The sequence below is a fragment of the Ursus arctos genome, unplaced genomic scaffold (assembly GCF_023065955.2).
Source record: "Ursus arctos isolate Adak ecotype North America unplaced genomic scaffold, UrsArc2.0 scaffold_37, whole genome shotgun sequence".
Classification (NCBI taxonomy): Eukaryota; Metazoa; Chordata; class Mammalia; order Carnivora; family Ursidae; genus Ursus; species Ursus arctos.
The window spans coordinates 12,099,869-12,117,575 of NW_026623053.1; the positions used below are offsets into that span (position 1 = coordinate 12,099,869).

Below are 17,707 nucleotides of genomic sequence, written 5' to 3' on the forward strand. Positions count from 1 at the left end.
TTTAAAGTGTTCATTGCTAATATATCAGAAAGCAGTTGGCCTTTATATATTAGCCTTTTATCCTGCAGCCTTGCTATAATCACTAGCTCCTGAAGTTTTTGTTGTTGTTTCTTTGGGATTTTCTATATAGACAAGCATGTCATCTGTGAACAAAGACAGTTTTATTTCTTCCTTCCCAGTCTTTATTCCTTTTATTTCCTTTTCTTTTCTAATTGCATTAGCTAGGACCTCTGTTATGATGTTGTTAGAGTGCAAGAGGGGACATCCTGGCCTTTTTCCTACTGTAGCCATTGACTTTTGTATATTAACCTTGTATCCTGCACCTGTGCTACAGTCGCTTATTAGTTCCGGAAATTTTTCGTTGTTTTTTGAAATTTTCTACATTAACAATTGTGTCCTCTGGAAATGAAGAGGTTTTTGTTTTTTTTTTATTCCCAATCTGTGTACCTCTGATTTCCTTCTCTCGTTTATTGCATTAGTTAGGGCTTCCCATATGGTGTTAAATAGGAGTGCGAGAGGGGGTATCCTTGCCTTGTTCCGGATCTTAGCTGGAAAGCATCTAGTTTCTCATTATTTGCATTCTATTTTCTGAAAGAGATTGCAGAGAATTGTTACAATTTCTGTTTTAAATGTTTGACAGAATTCTCTAGTGAGCACACCTAGACCTTATGCTTTCTGTTGTGGCAGGTTATTCATTGTTGATCAATTTCTTTAATAGATGTAGACGTATTCAGATTATCTATTTCTCTTTCAGTGAGTTTTCATGAATTGTGTCTTGCAAGATAGTGGCTCGTTTCATCTAGGCTCTCAAGTTTGGGCATAGAGTTGTTCAGAATACTCCTTCATCATCCTTTTGATGTCATAGGATCAGTAGTAATGGCCTCTTTTTCATTTCTGATATTTTCCATTTGTGTTTTCTCTCCTTTTTTCTTAGTTAACCTGGCTAGGTATTTATCAATTTTATTGATCTTTTCAGAGTCGCTTTTGGTTCCAGTGATTTTCTCTGTTGATTTCTTATTTTCAATTTCATTGATTTCTGCTCTGATTTTTATTATTTCTTTTCTTGTGTTTACTTCAAATTTAATTTACTCTTCTTTTCCTGGTTTTATCTTTTAAGAATTAAATACATTGTTGTTATAATTTAAAACTAAATGCTTCTGAGAGTCATAGTAAAGTAAGGCTTAATATAGTTTACAAGTGCAAATAAATCTCTATTTTTTCCAGAAATATTATAAATAAAGCAGTTTTTGGTATTATAATAAGATTGCTAATATTTGTATTTTTAATACTTTTCATCTATAAAGATCGCTTCATGTACATTTTAATTTTTTATTACATAGATCACTTTAGTCAGTTTATTTTTAGGAGTCAATATATAGTATAATTTACAGATTAAAATTGTTTCTGTATTCTAAAACAGATTTAAGGTAGATTTCACAAGTAGCACATAGAACAAAAATAATGAAATAAAAACAGAATTGGTGACATAGAGTTTTAATGATAATTCTCAAGTTTGGCTTTGTATTTTCAGGCAACCAAGATTTTTTAAAAAAAGGTGATTAGGTTAAAAAATCCTTCTTATCAGAAAGGAGAATTTGTTTTTTATTCTTTTTTTAAAATTTTTATTTATTTATTTGAAGTAAGCTCTACTCCCACTGTGGGGCTTCAACTCATGACCCAGAGATCAAGATTTGCATACTACACTGACTGAGCCAGCCAGGCATCCCTTAAATTTTATTTATTTATTTATTTCAGTATATTTATTTATTTAAGTATATTTTTTATTCTAAGCTAAGTGTTCCTTAGCATCATGATACAAAATACATTGCTCATATTGGGCATTATCTAGAATAGAGTGATGTAATGATATAGTATATTAATATCAGTTACACTCTTGTATAATTAATTTTAATATAATTTGAATTCTTGTGTAATTTTAATATAAAATAATATTTTACATTTATATTTTAATATAAAATTAATTCAATGTAGCAACTTTAATGAAAGTCAAGGGTATAATAAGATATAATTCAGGGGCGCCTGGTTGGCTCAGTCAGTTGGGTGTCCGACTCTTGATTTCCACTCAGGTCATGATCTCGGGGGATCCAGCCCCACATCAGGCTCCGCGCTCAGCAGGGAATTTGCTTGAGGTTCTCTCTCTCTTCTCTCTCTGCCCTTCCCCGCTGCTCACACCTGCTCGTGCATTCTCTCCCTCTGTAAAATAAATAAAATATTTTAAATTATTAAAAATATATATATAACTCAGTGAGAGCAGTTTTATGAATTTCCAGTGTAGTAAGGTCTAAGTTTATAACATTTTAGTATCTAGAGTGGAAAGATTGCATATTCTTTAAATAATATGTTACTACTTTTTTTCAGTTGGGCTTTTGGTAGGGATTTGACCGCAGAGAAGTTGAAGTTGCATATTCTGATTTGGGCCTGAAATGCTAGAAATTCAGTGTTCTTGTTTGAAAGAAAAATGCATCTATTTGGAAATGAGATAATCAAGTGGTAAGATTGATAGCCTGTTGTAAAAATTGAAGATCCTAACCAGGTTCCTTATCCTGACAGCGCAATCGGTGTCCATCACTGCATAAATGAATTTTATTGAAGTTTCTGAGTCACTCTGTCATGTGAACAAGTACTCCAGAGTAAATATATTCATCCACCTGTGTTATAGAACACCTTCAAAGATAATTTTATGTATTATCTGGGTTTTGCACCACATAATTTTTTATGATGGCAAACCAATTCAAACCCACCAGTATGAAATGCAACAAAATGTACACCTAAGTAGCGGAAAATATATTAACATGCTGTTTTGTTGTATCATAAAAAGCAGTTGAGATTTGGAGAATTCATTACCTTGCAGGGGACAGGGCATATAATAATAAGTAAGTAGTCACGAGGAGTTCACATTCTAGTGACAGACCAACTGCAGTCTTTTATAATACAGCATACAAGTGCTACCCACCCGGGAGGTTGGATATCCGAATACAGCACTGAAAGATGATAGGGATTAAACATGTGAAGAAGAAAGAAAGAACAGAAAGAGCTAGGTTATAAATGATCTTCAACTTAGGTATAGGTTATATTCTAAAAATTAGAGTTCTAAGTTCATCTTAGCTTAGACTATACTTTGCTATAGATAAAATGTGATGCATTGATCCCTGTTCTTTCAAACCCCATTTAATTCATTATTCGGAATATTCCTAGTATTGTCTTTCAAGTGAGAAGGGTTTATCATCCCCTCTCTCTCCTGTGAGAAGTAGGAGGAGAGGACTATTGAGATTCTTAATAGTAAAAGGAAGTATAACTCTAATCCTTCCTTTCTTCTTCTTTTTCTTTTTTTAAGTTGGGCATGGAGCCCAACATGGGGCTTGAACTAATGACCCAGAGATCAAGACCTGAGCTGAGGTCAAGAGTGAGACGCTTAAGTTACTGAGCCACCCAGGTGCCCCAACTCTTAATTCTTTCTTACCTTTACTTTCACTGCTGACTTGTGCTAGGGGATAGAATTGGGGTTTGGAAAAGAGGGAACGCCAAGAAATACCACTCTAGACTTTGTCATCAGCCAGTCATAGACTGGGGTGAGGAATGAGAATTGTAGCTAGCAGTGAGCAGGGAGCACCAGAATGGTGGTGTTTGTAGCTAGAATGAAAAGAATGGTTAAGAGAAGGAAAAAATCCCTCACAGTTACAGAAAGGAAAAAGGAATTCGTTTCATGCCCTGTACAGGTCATCTGACAAATGTCCCTTGGTAATGGATTTTCAAAAGACAAAATATGAATACGACTTGTACATCCCAGATGACTCTTAAGAGTTCTCCATTATTGTGAGTGAAGGGGCAAGGTAGTTTTTAAGAGTGCCCCCTTTTGTTCTATTTCAAAATAGGCTGTCACCAGTCAGAAAGGGGTGTGTGTGTGTGTGTGTTACGTTAATTTAATACAAATGTTGAGGTAGTGTACTGGAAAGTGAAAAACATCAGGCTTATTTTCCACTGGTTACTCTGAAATTGGGAGAAAAACACTAGAATTTTTTAAAAATCAGAATCTTCACTTAGCCCCTTTTAAAGGGATTATTGAGAAATTCATGGCTTTCAGAGTTCATATTCACTAGATGTAATTTGTATTCCATGCATAGTCCTTTGATTTTCTATAATATTCCCTTCTTACTATTCTTGATATTTATTGAAGTTACCAAAAATCTGTTTATTATCTTGACCTTGTTATTTTGTTTTATATTTTTAATTTGTCTGTTTTCCATGTAACTATTGTTATCCAAATTGTATTCTCCTTTGAACTCACATTGTATAAGAATAATTAATCTTTGGCATTACAGAAATTGTTTCTTGGTATTTTCCTTTATTTCAAGAAACTGAGAAAGGATCTCTAGATATTATATATTGGCCAAAATAACCTTTTACCACATATACATAAGTTATGTGTATTACCAAAAAAAACCCAAACGTGTACTAATTGACAAATATACTTTCTTTCATAAAGCATATACAAAAGAAGCAATAAATTGTACTTGAGGAAAATGTAATTTTCCCTACTCTTTATCTGTGGTGTACATTGGAGTCTGACCTGGATTTGAATCTCAACTCTCTACTACTTCTACTCTGGTAACCTTGAATAAATATATGTTTCTGTGTGTCTGTTTCTTCATCTTTAAAATGGGACTAATAATTCCTAGATCATAGTGTTACTTGGAGAATTAAATGAGATTATCTAAATTAGTAGTTTTAAACACTGTTCTCTGGTACCCTAGATCACTGTAGGGACATTCGATGGGTCATTTGTATCTGTTTTATGTTTAGGGTTCTGCAGAAGATTTAGTTTGAGAGAGAGGGTCCTGAGGTTCTCTGTTTAAAAACATTTGAAAGCCATAGCTGCAATTAAAGTGCCTTGCACAAATAGACCCTGAACATATACTAGTTCTCATATGCCAGTTAGGAAATTTCGACTTCATTCCTTTCCCTCCTTCATGGGAATCAGTATATTAAAATGCTAAGTTACTTTTCTTTAACTGCTTTACCGAGGTATAATTCACATACCATACAGTTCACGCATTTAAAGTGTATGATTCATTGGTTTTTAGTATCTTCACAGAGTTGTGCAATCATAGCCAAAATGTATTTCAGAACATTTCCATCACCTCCAAAAGAAACTCCCTACCCATTATCAATCAAACTAACTTATTTTGGATTCTGTTTCCATTGCTTATTAGAACTTTAACTGTAAGTAAGTTGATATATCAAGAAGAAAGCAAAACAAATGAACCAATTTTCTTCACTGATTTGTAGGTACAGACATTAGAGTCCATTATGGCATTCAGCATACTTAATTTTATATATTAAATCACCAAAGACAATTCTTTACATTTTTCAGTTCTAGAAGTTCAGTTATCTGATTTCATGATTTCTAAAGATGACTACTTGTTCTGTGTGTGTCCTGCTCTTAGTTGAGAAATTCAACAAATACTTTGTCAAATACTTGTTATGAGCCAGGTGTTATATTGGACTTCTAGGGTGAAACAGTTTTTAGAAGGGTGGTATGTAAGCAAAGGAGAGTGATAAAGTGTGATCATACTATGGAGAGGTGTGTAAAATCCTGATGGTACACATTTAAAGGAGTAATAAATTCTTCTAGCCAAGAAGGAGATTGAGGGAGGGGCAGGAAGGGGAAGGAGTAGAGATTGAAAAGAGTTGCAAAGAAGCTGGTCCTTAAAGAATGAATAAAGTTCACTGTACAGGTGATGGAGGAGAAATATATTCTTAAAAAGCTAAGAGAATAACCCAAGCCTATGCTTAGAGGACTAAAAGCATACACGATGTTTAATGAAAAGTGAGGTATTTGATTTGACTAGAGGGAACTAAATACAGTGAATAGTGGTGAAACAGAAAAGGTTGACTAGAGCAGATCGTAAGGGCCTGAAAGTCAGCTTATTTAATACCTTATTTTATCATCTTCCCCCCTCTTCTTTCCTGGCTTCACTCTACAGAGAATAAGCCTTTCCCAGTCTAATATTCAATTCACATTAACATAGTTCCTACTGCCATCATCCTAGTTCCCCTGGAGTTATCTTTGACTTTTTTTCACTACTTTGCTTCCCATATCCATTCACATGTTAATTATTAAATATCTGTTTCTTTCCATTCCCACAGCCACTGTCATGGTCTCTTTCCTAGGATCTCTTTTCCATTTCTTGTGTCCATTTTTAATATTACATTTTTCCATTCCTAGGACTTCACCTCTTAATCTGTTTTGATACTGAAAGTAGCTTTATACAGTAGCTAAAGTAGTTCCTGTCTGAACACTGTGAAGGGCCAAAAGGTTTATAAGAAGGAAAACTCTCGTACAGTTTATTATACTCCTATCAGGAGTTGACTGACAAGGGGATTCTCTGTGTACTCATGTAGAATATATTGTTGAGTTAAAGCAAGGAACAGAAGAGTATAATATATTCCCTTTGTGTCAGAAAGCAGAGGAATATTAGGATATAGACCGTATTTTCTTATATTTTGCATAGAGAAACTGGACAACTATAGAAGAATAATTGAAGTAAATATCCGTAGGCGTAGGTGTGGAAGAGAAGTTGGGTGAGGACAGGTCTCAAAGTATACCTTGTCATGTTGTTTTGATTTTTAAACTGAGTATTTCATCTATTTAAAACTCTGGCCTTGTGTGCCACTGCGGGGGAGTGGGGTTGAAGGACTGTGACTGATTTTTCTGTTACCTTATATATGAACTCACTCCTTAGTCTACCATTCAGACTTCTCCACTCTGATTATGCTATGGTGTGATCCCTTTCACTGAAATGAACTCTATTCATGTCCCCAAAAAACTTAAAGTCAAAATACATTACTTCCTTCTCTACAGTTGGTTAACCTTATTTCATTCTGTCATTTTAGCTTAATATATTTATGTTCTGTGTTTGTATTTTGGTTCTTCATTGGTATCTCTGAGTATTCTAATTTATTTCATGAATGATTTCTACTCGCACTTAGATTGTTAACACTTTCAATAGAAATCATATTCTTTTCTCTCTTGTATTATTGAAGCATAATTTAGCAGATACTTGATAATGATAATTTTTGTTTACTTTGGAGGATCCTAACATTTTAACTTCTTTTGGATAATTTTAATAAATTTTAAGTTAGAAGAGGTATCATACAGAAAAGCTGAGTTTGACTACGTTTCCATTACCTAAAACTTCAAAGTATTAAGTAGGAAAATTAATGAAGAAAATTAGTTTTATTTAAAAACCACTGAAAATAAATTATTTAGGGTAATTTTCTGTCCAGTTAAGGTGAGAATGTGTGGATTTGCTCACTAAAAAAGTGAACATAACATGACCACCTGACATTAATTTGCATGGAATACAATATGATTTATATGCTAGTTACTAATCAATATAGTAATTGAGATTGGTGTGATTTTTACCTTTGCTAATATATATATACATATATATTTAAATAACATGCAGTTAATTCTGAATTTATAAGTCAGATATGATAAAATAATTATTGTTTTTTACATTAAGTGTATGATCAAAAGTAAGAAACTTGAAAATAAATTCTATTAGGAAATGAACACTTGTTTTTAAAAATTGATCATAGAAAATAGAAACTTATAAGCTGAGAGGCCCATAGTTTGTTTTTATTACTCGATGTAGCCTAATCTAATATTTATTTTGAAACAGGCAAGAAAACTAGATGTATATTTTGAATATGAAGAAAAAATAATGAGCAAAACGACTCTGGATAAATCTCTTCTAGATATAATATCAGACCCTGATGGTATGTACCATAAATTTGAGGTTACTGTTTAGATTCACAACTGATGAATCCAGCATTTTCAATTTAAGTAAAATCTGAATAGAATTATTTTTTTTCCAACAACCCATGCTAATGAGATAACTAAATGAGTTATTTTCTGTTGAGAAGTTTGTAGCAAAGCAGTTCCTAAAGTGGAAAAATGATTTGCATTTTATTTCATTGAACTTTTCTCTCATGGTATTTAAGAACTCGTTATATTCATTTATTTAAAGAGATATATCTGAAGTTCAGTTTCTGCTGATTTTAGGAAGATTCGAAGGTATAACATTCAAAGCAGGTGTCTTTAAGTGATACCTTTCTAATTACTTTGGTTTAACCCTAAAGAGTTTCCTAAAAAGATAAATCTAAAACTGAATTCAGTTTTAAATATTTAGGGAACTTGTTTTTAAAGAAACTTCTTAATCAATCCCTTTATATTTACATTTAACTATTTGTATGTTAGATTTTCTTAAAACAAGATTTGATTCTTTGTGCTTAGAAAATGTATTGTAATTATTGCTTTCAATTATAATGATCATGGGATCCGCATAGGTTTTAGCCTCTAAAATTATCTAAACTTTAGAGATGTGATCATTTCAGAATAGCTTTCAATTCAAATCTCAGTGCTTTTCCAAAATGAATAAAAAAGTATATAAGCTGTTCAGTTTATATTTTGCGTACAAGTTATTTAGCTGAATGGTGATGGTTTTTGAGTTAGAGTTTGGTGTGAGTTTTAGACTTTATTCCAAGTTGAAAAATAATAAATTCCAAATTGTTTGTAATTAGAGATTCTACTCCTAAAAACTTCTAAGAAGCTATAAGAAAATGTATAAGAAGCTAGATCTGTAGTGAGAACCTAGCATTTTGAAGGTGTTTACACTTGTGATCTCTACCCCCAATGCGGGGCTCGAACTCCTAAAGGTATTTACACTTTGTAATGAAAAAATGCGAAATATATAATCCAGCCAGCACTTCAGAGCTATTCCTCATTACTTACAATAAGTTTTGAGTAAGGTTGAAGCAAATAAATTTGTTAATAGAAAAATAATCAGAACCTTCCTCATTTCTTTCCCCTTACTTTCTCAGTTTATTTGTAAAGACATTAAGTATGGCAGAGCAAGGTAGGCATTCATGCAAAGTGGAAGTCTGGTGCCACTTTAGCCCAGAACAAGATTTTGAAACCTGAGCAGGATGAGAAGGACAACCACATGTGGGGTAGAGGGAAGACTGGTGATCTACCATGAAGTGTCAAAGTCCCAGTGAAATGCTTTCACATACGTATGTGAAAGCATGGTATATAAAAGCCCTAACAGATTGAGGAAGGTGACTGTACACAGGAGCAACCCACCATCAGTCCAAGTGGGGTGAGAAGTGTGGCCAGGCATGTGAGTGAGTCCGTTGTAGGGAATCAGAGCCCAAATGGAGTGAGAAGGCATCTGTGCAGTCAGGGAATGGCTGCAGAGTTAGGATATTTGTTACATACCACAGAAAGGTTAAATAAGTGTATACAGAGGCAACCAGGTTTCCTCTTCTCAGAGAAGGAAGTTATAAATATGGAAAGGAAGAAAACTCTAATGAGCCCTGTAATGTTGGATTGGAATTGGAGGTGCCATTGTAGACCTGTGTTTTCACTATGTATTTGTCAGAGAAATAAATATAGATATATGTATTCCTAGTCTAGCCAACTAAGCCGGGCTGGAGCAACAGTATTCCAGTGGTAAAGATTTTAGCTTATAAATACCATATTCTACTAGGACTCATTGGAGAAGTAGTTGATTCCAAGGCTGAGGTAGGAAGAGAAAGTATAAAATGAGCCTAGAACATTTTGTTGGGTCAGAAAGCAAGGAAAGTACTCAGAAAGTGATGGGACATGTCAAAGAGACGCAGAAGTCCACTTGAAGAGGCCCCCAGTGGCCAAATCATGACATCATGAGCATCAAAATAAATAATGGTAACAGTTTATAACTCACTGAATGAAATAGGAAGCCATCAGTCCCTAGAGGTACAGTAAATGAATAAATTAAAGTTTTACAGAATATTTAGTTTCAAATTACCTCCCTATAAATACTTACAAAGAGAAAAACTAACTTTACAGTGGAGAAGTATGATAGAACCCTTACTAGGTAATCACAGTGAACATCATTAGTAATGAGACATACTGAAATAATGCCCCACCCAGTAGGATGTAATACAAAGAATATAGTATTTTGCTTGTGATATTCCTGCCAAAGGCATATAACTTGAATCCGATCATGAGGAAATATTCTACAAAAAAAACCAGCCTGTGATCTCCTAAAACATCAAGACCATGTAAGTCAAGGAAAGACCGAGGAATTGTTTCATTCAGAAGATAACTGTATGTTATGTGGCAGCTGTACATACCACATAATTCTGAAATTGATCCTTTTGTCATAAAGGATGTTATAGAGACTAGTGGTGAAACTTGAAATGACATCTGAGGATTAGATGTTAGTAATATATCAGTGCTGATTTCCTAATTTTGATAGTTGTTATATTGAGCTTATTACATTGGAGAATGTCTGACATTTGGGAATGATGGGACAGCAGGTCAACAACTTACTCTCACATTGTTCAGGGAGATAAAAAGCTTTCTGAATTCTTCTTAAAACTTTTCTCTAAGATATCCAATTAGTAAGGAAACGGACTTTAAAATTGAGAGTAGTTCCAGTGGAAACTTAGGTGTGACAAGAGGATCTAGGCTGCTGGTTGTAGGTTCTAGAGTACTTGCAGTTGTAAAGGATACATTTTTATAATTTCCATTTGATTCCTCTGTGATTAATACCATTATAAGCATCAGGATACTCTCCAGCTCTTACCATGATAGTATTCTTAAAACCCTTAGCAGAAATTTTGAGGGCTTTTATTAAGCCTATCGCAACTATAAAATGTTTTTCTCCTTGAGGAAGAGAATGGGAACTCTTCTTTAAGCAGAATAAGTGCCTACTATTAGAAAGGCTGTGCTGAGGAAGTTAAAAACAATAGCAAGGATCTTCAGGCCCCTAAAACTCTGAGGGAGGGAAGACTTTCTCTCCCATTTTAGGAGCGGTGGTCCCAAGAGCCTGCAACAAACCTCATTGCTTTTTTTCCCTTTGTCTTCTAACTGCTTAGTCATAGGTGCAGGAAATGCACAACGGAACAGGGTAACTAAAGCCAAAGCTTTCAGGCTGGAGCACCAAAAAGGGAAGGCCAAGGGAATTGGAAGCTACCAGGGAGATTGTAGAGAGGAAGGAGCTCGGGAAAGCAACCTCATAAAGTTGTTTATGAATTCCTGGGCTCACCCCTGAGCTGCATATACGTGAATTGGATCCTAAACAGTATTATTCCAAAGACTAAGAGTTGAAGGGCTAGACAGTTTCCCAGTTCCCATAGTGGCTATTAGATGGTTGGACAGATCCCAGTAGCACTGCAGAAGGTTTTGAAACTATAAGTCAATGATGGAACTAGGACCCACAGAAAGCTGTAGGAACTTTGGCCTGAAACCAACCAGGCTAATTACCTGCTAAACAAAAATAGCAGCTTTCTCCTAGGACTTAAGACTGTGAATTTCATAACCTAATTTTCGAAATGTCCCAGATATAGTATTTATCTATAAATATCAGAACTTTGGAAAACCCATCATTGATCTTTACTACCATTCTTTGTCTTATTCAGGGAGTAAGGATAATTTGAGAAGGGTTATCTGGATTCTGAACCATATAAAAAAATTGATGCCTCATTAGTCATGTTTTGAAAAAATTTTCCTTGTTTTTATTCTATAATAAAGTATAACAATTCCGAGTTCTTGAGTATTAGGATACACTTTGAAGTGAAAGTGCATATTGTTATTTGTTGGTGGTGAAACTGAGTTACCTCTGACCAGTGCTTTATCATTTTGCACCAGAGTACAGCCAGTAGCAGAGGGGAGAATAAATGAGTTTCTCTGTACAGTTTTGGGCTCTGGGTAATAGGAGTAGCAGATCAAACCCACTGCAAGCAAGAAATTTCTTTGAAATCTTATGTTTGTCTTAAACAATTTCAGGCAAATATTTTTTATATAATACAACAGTGTTTATTTTAATATAAATGTATTCTTTTCCCAAACCTTTTAAGTGATACAATACCCTTCACAAAGAGACATATATATAGTGACCCTGCTTTTGAGAAGTACCGAAGTTTCATAACCCAGCGTCTAGAATGACCATACAGCTGTTTCCCCAGAACAGTCTCATTCTTATATCTGTTGTCCTTACATAATAATTACTGGCATCCCCTTCCCATCTCAGAAGTATCCTGTTTTAGAATTATATGATTACCCTACCTATGTCTGTCTTTCTTTCCTAGTTTTTATCTAAAAGGTAAATCTCTTATAGACATTTTGAAAGCTAGAATGGAGATACTTATATTCCATTCCTTTAATCCCACAGCATTTAATCTTGTTTCTATATCTGTATTGTACATGGTTATAGTTAAAGTGCCTATAATCTTAAGTCAGTTGAATCAAGAACCATATTTTATCTTATCACATTTATGTGCCTTAAATTTTTATATACTTGTGTTAACCATAATACTTAACAAGAATTATGGAAGTTTTTTATTTATATTCCCCTATGTAGCAGGAACTCCAGAAGATAAAATGAGGCTGTTTCTTATTTATTATATAAGTGCACAGCAAGCACCCTCTGAGGTATGTCCTCTTTGTTCAGTTATTGGGTAGAAGGGGAAATATTTGTTTTAAAAGTAGAAGACCAGATCACATGGCCAAATAACTACCTCATTCCTTTCTTCAAAAGAAAAACAATTTGTTAAGGCTGTTTCTATTTACAGCTGAGTTTTATAGCAATATTTATTGTCACCAAGGGAACTATGCATTCATGAAATGTCTGACCACTTTTAAGTTGTTGGAATATGAATTGGATTTAAATGGCCAAAATTCTTATTTCTGGAAAATAGCTATGATAAACTAAGTTAACCAAGTTTGCTATTTGAAACATTGGTCTTATTTCTCATTATGTGATGATCTTAAAAGCTCTGTTTCTTTGAGCTATGGCCACTAATGTCTTCCAATGAATTCATCTTTAAAGTAAAAATTTGGTAATATTTTAAGGTTCTTAAAAACTAATGTTCGTTATAGAATATAAGGAGTTAGTTGTGAGAAAATACCCAGAGTTCCTAAAAGTTATGTAAATATTATAATTTAATTTAATGAAATTTAACTTCAGATTTATATCTGTCATATGATTCATATAAAAATAAAGTTGACATTTTTTGTATTGCAGTCAGATAATTTTATATCAATAAATTTCTCAGAATGATTGGAAAATGACAGCTTTTCCTTTCTAGAAGATTCCCCCCCCACTGGAAGAGTGGATTGTGGGTAATTTTGTTGTTTTCTTTTTCTGTGATAGGCCATCAATTGCTTTTGAAGAAGAAATAAAATTTAAGTATGTATAGGTAATTGACTTTGAAGGCAATTGGTGATTTTGGTATCAGTGTTGTTGCTGGGTTGGAGACCTGCTAACTCTCTCTAATGTTAACTTAGTGAAATTTTACTGGATGAGCAACAAGCAAAAGAATTTTAGAATTGTAGAGATGACATCTAGAATGATATAATTGTTATAAACTTCTTTCCTTCGCTGGTAGCATTTTTTTTTTAAAGTCTGGTAGATCATAACACTTCTTTTGGTCAAAAATCTCTGTCATGTTAAAACAGTAAACTAAACCCAGTATTTGCTTTAGGCAATTCTGTTTTATTGTGGGTATATAGCTTTTATTTTAATTCAATATGAAAGTGTAGTTTTCTTTTCAGAAGTATCTCATACCTATATCTTAGGGGAGTCTTACAGGGGTATATATATATAGAGAGAGAGAGAGAGAGGATTATAGCCTATTTATAATATTTTCTTAAGAATTTATGATTTTAAAACTTAATTCCACATTCCCTTAACTTGACCACGTTATTTTATTTTTATTTATTTTTGGTATGGACTGTGTCTTTTCATAAGTTTAAGTGACCATTAAGAGGTTTAAAGCAAATTATGACTACTGAAGTCAGCCCGATAGCCCCAAAAATGCAAAGTAGTAAACATCTCTGGTTGAAGGTGAGCTTTACATTTCTATCTTGTAAAATTTTTTTAATGGAGTCACCATGATGGTAGGCTCTCACAAAGTGCAGGAATTCAACTAAACTTGCTCATCAGGAAATAAAAATAGCAAGAAAGAGAAAACAACAGTTTAAAAAGTGTAAGACGCCTGATACTCAGTTAATGAATTTGGACCACCGGAGTGCATGTGAGAGGGGAAAACCTGAATCTGAATTTCCCTTCAGTCCGTGTCATGTCACAATGTCCCCTTGTGTTTCTGGTTTTAAAATATTCTTGGTTGAGTCAAATGTTTCATTTAGTGCTTATCTCAAGGAAAGGCAGTGTATTTCAAAAGTGGAGAAAAAACTGGCTCTGTTGGACTCACTGAGGGATGACGAAATACTGGATAGGTGCTTTGGGAGCCTGTCAAAGGTAATTTTCATTAGATGTGATTTTTGTCTCAGGTGCTCACTTATATACTCATTTAAAATATGACTCCACTCTGCTTGGGTGCCTAGAATTTAAACTCATGCCTTTGGTCTAACTTTTTGATTAATCAAATAATAACAAACAAAATGGTCTTCTCTTTCACAAAAGTAAAATTTTTTATGATACCGTTCTTTGCTTATTTCAGGCTGATCTGGAGCAATACAAAAAAGCTTTAACTGATGCAGGATGCAACCTTAATCCCTTACAATATATCAAACAGTGGAAGTAAGTTTTATTTTTTTCTTATATAAGGGAGTACAGTGGAAATAGAGTTCCCAAGAAAATGGCAGTGTTACCAAGAAATTTAATAGTACGTTTTTCTTTTTTATTCAGTGGCATAAATATTTCCCTATCTGGCCCTCCCTGTCCACAACTTAAAATTACGTAAAATGGGGGCGCCTGGGTAACGCAGTCGTTAAGCGTCTGCCTTCAGCTCAGGGCGTGATCCTGGCGTTATGGGATCGAGCCCCACATCGGGCTCCTCCACTGGGAGCCTGCTTCTTCCTCTCCCACTCCCCCTGCTGTGTTCCCTCTCTCGCTGGCTGTCTGTCAAATAAATAAATAAAATCTTTAAAAAAAAAATTACATAAAATGGTGATAATGTTCTTTCCTAGACAGGTTTGTATTTTCTTCATTGATAAGAACATTGAAGACTGAAATGTTTGGGTCAAATGTCTCAAAAACATTAGAAGAAAATTTTAATTTCACTAATAGAGAAATGGAGATTAACATAGGGCAAAGATTTAGTGAAGTGCTGTGCCAAGGATATAGGCAGGTTAACTGGTGCATTTATATTCTGCTATTAAAAACATAAATTGTCACAATTTTCGCTAGATGGTGTAAAAATAATTTAAAAAAAAAATGTTTGACCATACAGTTCTGCTCTTAAGGTTTTATACCAAAGAAGTAATTGGTGTTGTAAAATCTTAGAAGCAGCCAGCCTAAATGTCCTACAATAGGAATTTCCATAAGATACAGTACAATTGAAAAAAACATGTTGTAGAAGACTTATTTAATATAACACTGGAAATGTATATGTTACATGATAAAGTGAAAAAATAGTTTATAACACTATTCATTGATTTCATTGATTCCTCTTCTCTATGCCTAGGGATTCTTCTAGACATTGGAAATACAATAGTGAACATGTGGAAGCCCCTATGCTCACTGAATTTACATGGAGGGAACAATGAATCAACCAATAAGCAAAAAATGAACAGAATAATGTTAAACCATACTAAGTGATAAAATAACACCAAGTGATAAGATTTTTTTTTTTTTTTTTTAGATTTTATTTAAATTCGAGTTGGTTAACTTACAGTGTATTATGAAGTTTCTGGGGTAGAATTTCGTGATTCATCAGTTGCATATAATACCCAGTGCTCATTATATCAAGTGCTGTCCTTAATGCCCATCATCCAGTTACCCCATCCTACCCACCTCCACTCCAGCAACCCTCAGTTTTTCTTTATAGTTAAGAGCCTCTTATCGTTTGCCTCCCTCTCTGTTTTTATCTTACTGTATTGTTCCTTCTCTTCCCCTATGTTCATCAGTTTTGTTTCTTAAATTCCACATATGAGTGCAAGTGATAAGATCTTAACTTGGGTGTGAGAGTTAAATTTGTCGAGAAGATCAGGGAAAGTCTCTGAGTAGGTGATACTTGAGCCAAAACTTAGATGACAATTTTTACAATAATGATCTCTATTATCTATACATTTATCCATCCATCTCTATGTGTGTATATGTGTATATGAACATACACATATGATTACATAGCTGAAATGACATACATTAGAATGTTAATAGTGGGTAACTCCAAGTAGTAGAATTTTTTCATTTTGTGTGCTTTATTTTCCAGATTTTCTACAACAAACATTACCGTCAAAATATTTCTTAAAGTTATTAAGACTACAAGATTGAATAGCTTTCCAAGCTCAATTGTATTAAGAAATGTGCCAAGTTGTTATCAGGGGTTATCTCTGAGTTTTTGAGTTTGAGTGCTTTTTATTATCTATACTTTTGTTTGCTTTTTCGGATTTTTTTTTTTATGAGTTTTTTTTTTTTAAGATTTTATTTTTAAGTAATCTCTACACCAGACATGGGGCTCAAACGTATAACCCAGGGATCAAGAGTTGCACACTCCACCAACTAGAGTGTCAGGCAGGCACCTTCTTTTTTCTTTTTTAAGTAATCTCTGCCCCCAGTGTGGGGCTCGAACTCATGACCCCAAGATCAAGAGCCACATGCTCTACTGACTAAGCCAGCCAGACACACCTCCTTTTTCAAATTTCTTTTTATTTGACTGTGTTCTTCCAGTAAGAAAAACATACAACAAATGTCTATTTAAAAAGAGAAACTGAAAACTGCCTTCTACAATTTTTATAATACATACCCTTTAGACATTTGGCTGTGTGGCATATGTCATTGCTTTTTAACATTATGATTTGTGTGGAACTCCGTAATCAAACATTTGTTGTTATAAGAGGAAAGCCAGTCTTGGGCATCATTTTATATAGTTATAAAATATGTAATTTCTAACAGTTTTTTTCTAATTATGAGTAATACCACTTTTCAAAGAAAATTTTAGAAAACTCAGGTATAAAGTAAAAATTTACCTGTAATCTCATCATCCAGAGCCTACAACTAAACATTAGCATATCTTTTTATATGCACATTACACGTATTTTTTAAGTCTTGACAATGATATCTATCATATAGATAGTTTTGTATTCTAGTTTTCCATTAACTTTCAATTTACCTGTTGTTTGTTTTCTTAAATAGTGGTTTTTTAAATTTTCTTCAGTGGTGATATTTATTGTTTACATAATGTTCAGCCATAAAAATGTACCATTATATACCTTCTTTTTTTTTTTTTTTAAAGATTTTTTATTTATTTATTCGACAGAGATAGAGACAGCCAGCAAGAGAGGGAACACAAGCAGGGGGAGTAGGAGAGGAAGAAGCAGGCTCATAGCGGAGGAACCTGACGTGGGGCTCGATCCCACAACGCCGGGATCACGCCCTGAGCCGAAGGCAGACGCTTAATTGCTGTGCCACCCAGGCGCCCCTATTATATACCTTCTTTATTATTTAGATATAGTTGATTCTAGTGAAAAAATAAATACTTGCTGAAGGCAGAAATTCTAGTCTATTTCTGAAAACATTTGATTCACATCCTCCTTTCTGAACAAGATTGCGATTTTTGTGTTTGGGATTTCTCTGGTGGTATTATCAGTAAATTTTGTCCAGATTGAAATATAGAGTATTTTTAGCATCTTAACTATCACATCTTAGTGATTCTCATTCCTTTTTTACTC

The 17,707-nt window shown here is 33.9% G+C and overlaps 1 protein-coding gene across 4 annotated transcripts in view; it reads left to right on the plus strand.

The window, feature by feature from the left end:
- SCFD1 (sec1 family domain containing 1) overlaps positions 1 to 17,707 on the plus strand; it is a 98,053-nt gene that overhangs the window by 55,510 nt on the left and 24,836 nt on the right. For all 4 annotated transcript variants that reach the window (XM_026513539.4, XM_057306477.1, XM_057306478.1 and 1 more), the window contains 3 exons: positions 7,707 to 7,803; positions 12,435 to 12,505; positions 14,536 to 14,615. In XM_026513539.4, coding sequence (XP_026369324.1) covers positions 7,707 to 7,803; positions 12,435 to 12,505; positions 14,536 to 14,615 — 248 coding nt within the window. The remainder of the gene's footprint in view (positions 1 to 7,706; positions 7,804 to 12,434; positions 12,506 to 14,535; positions 14,616 to 17,707) is intronic.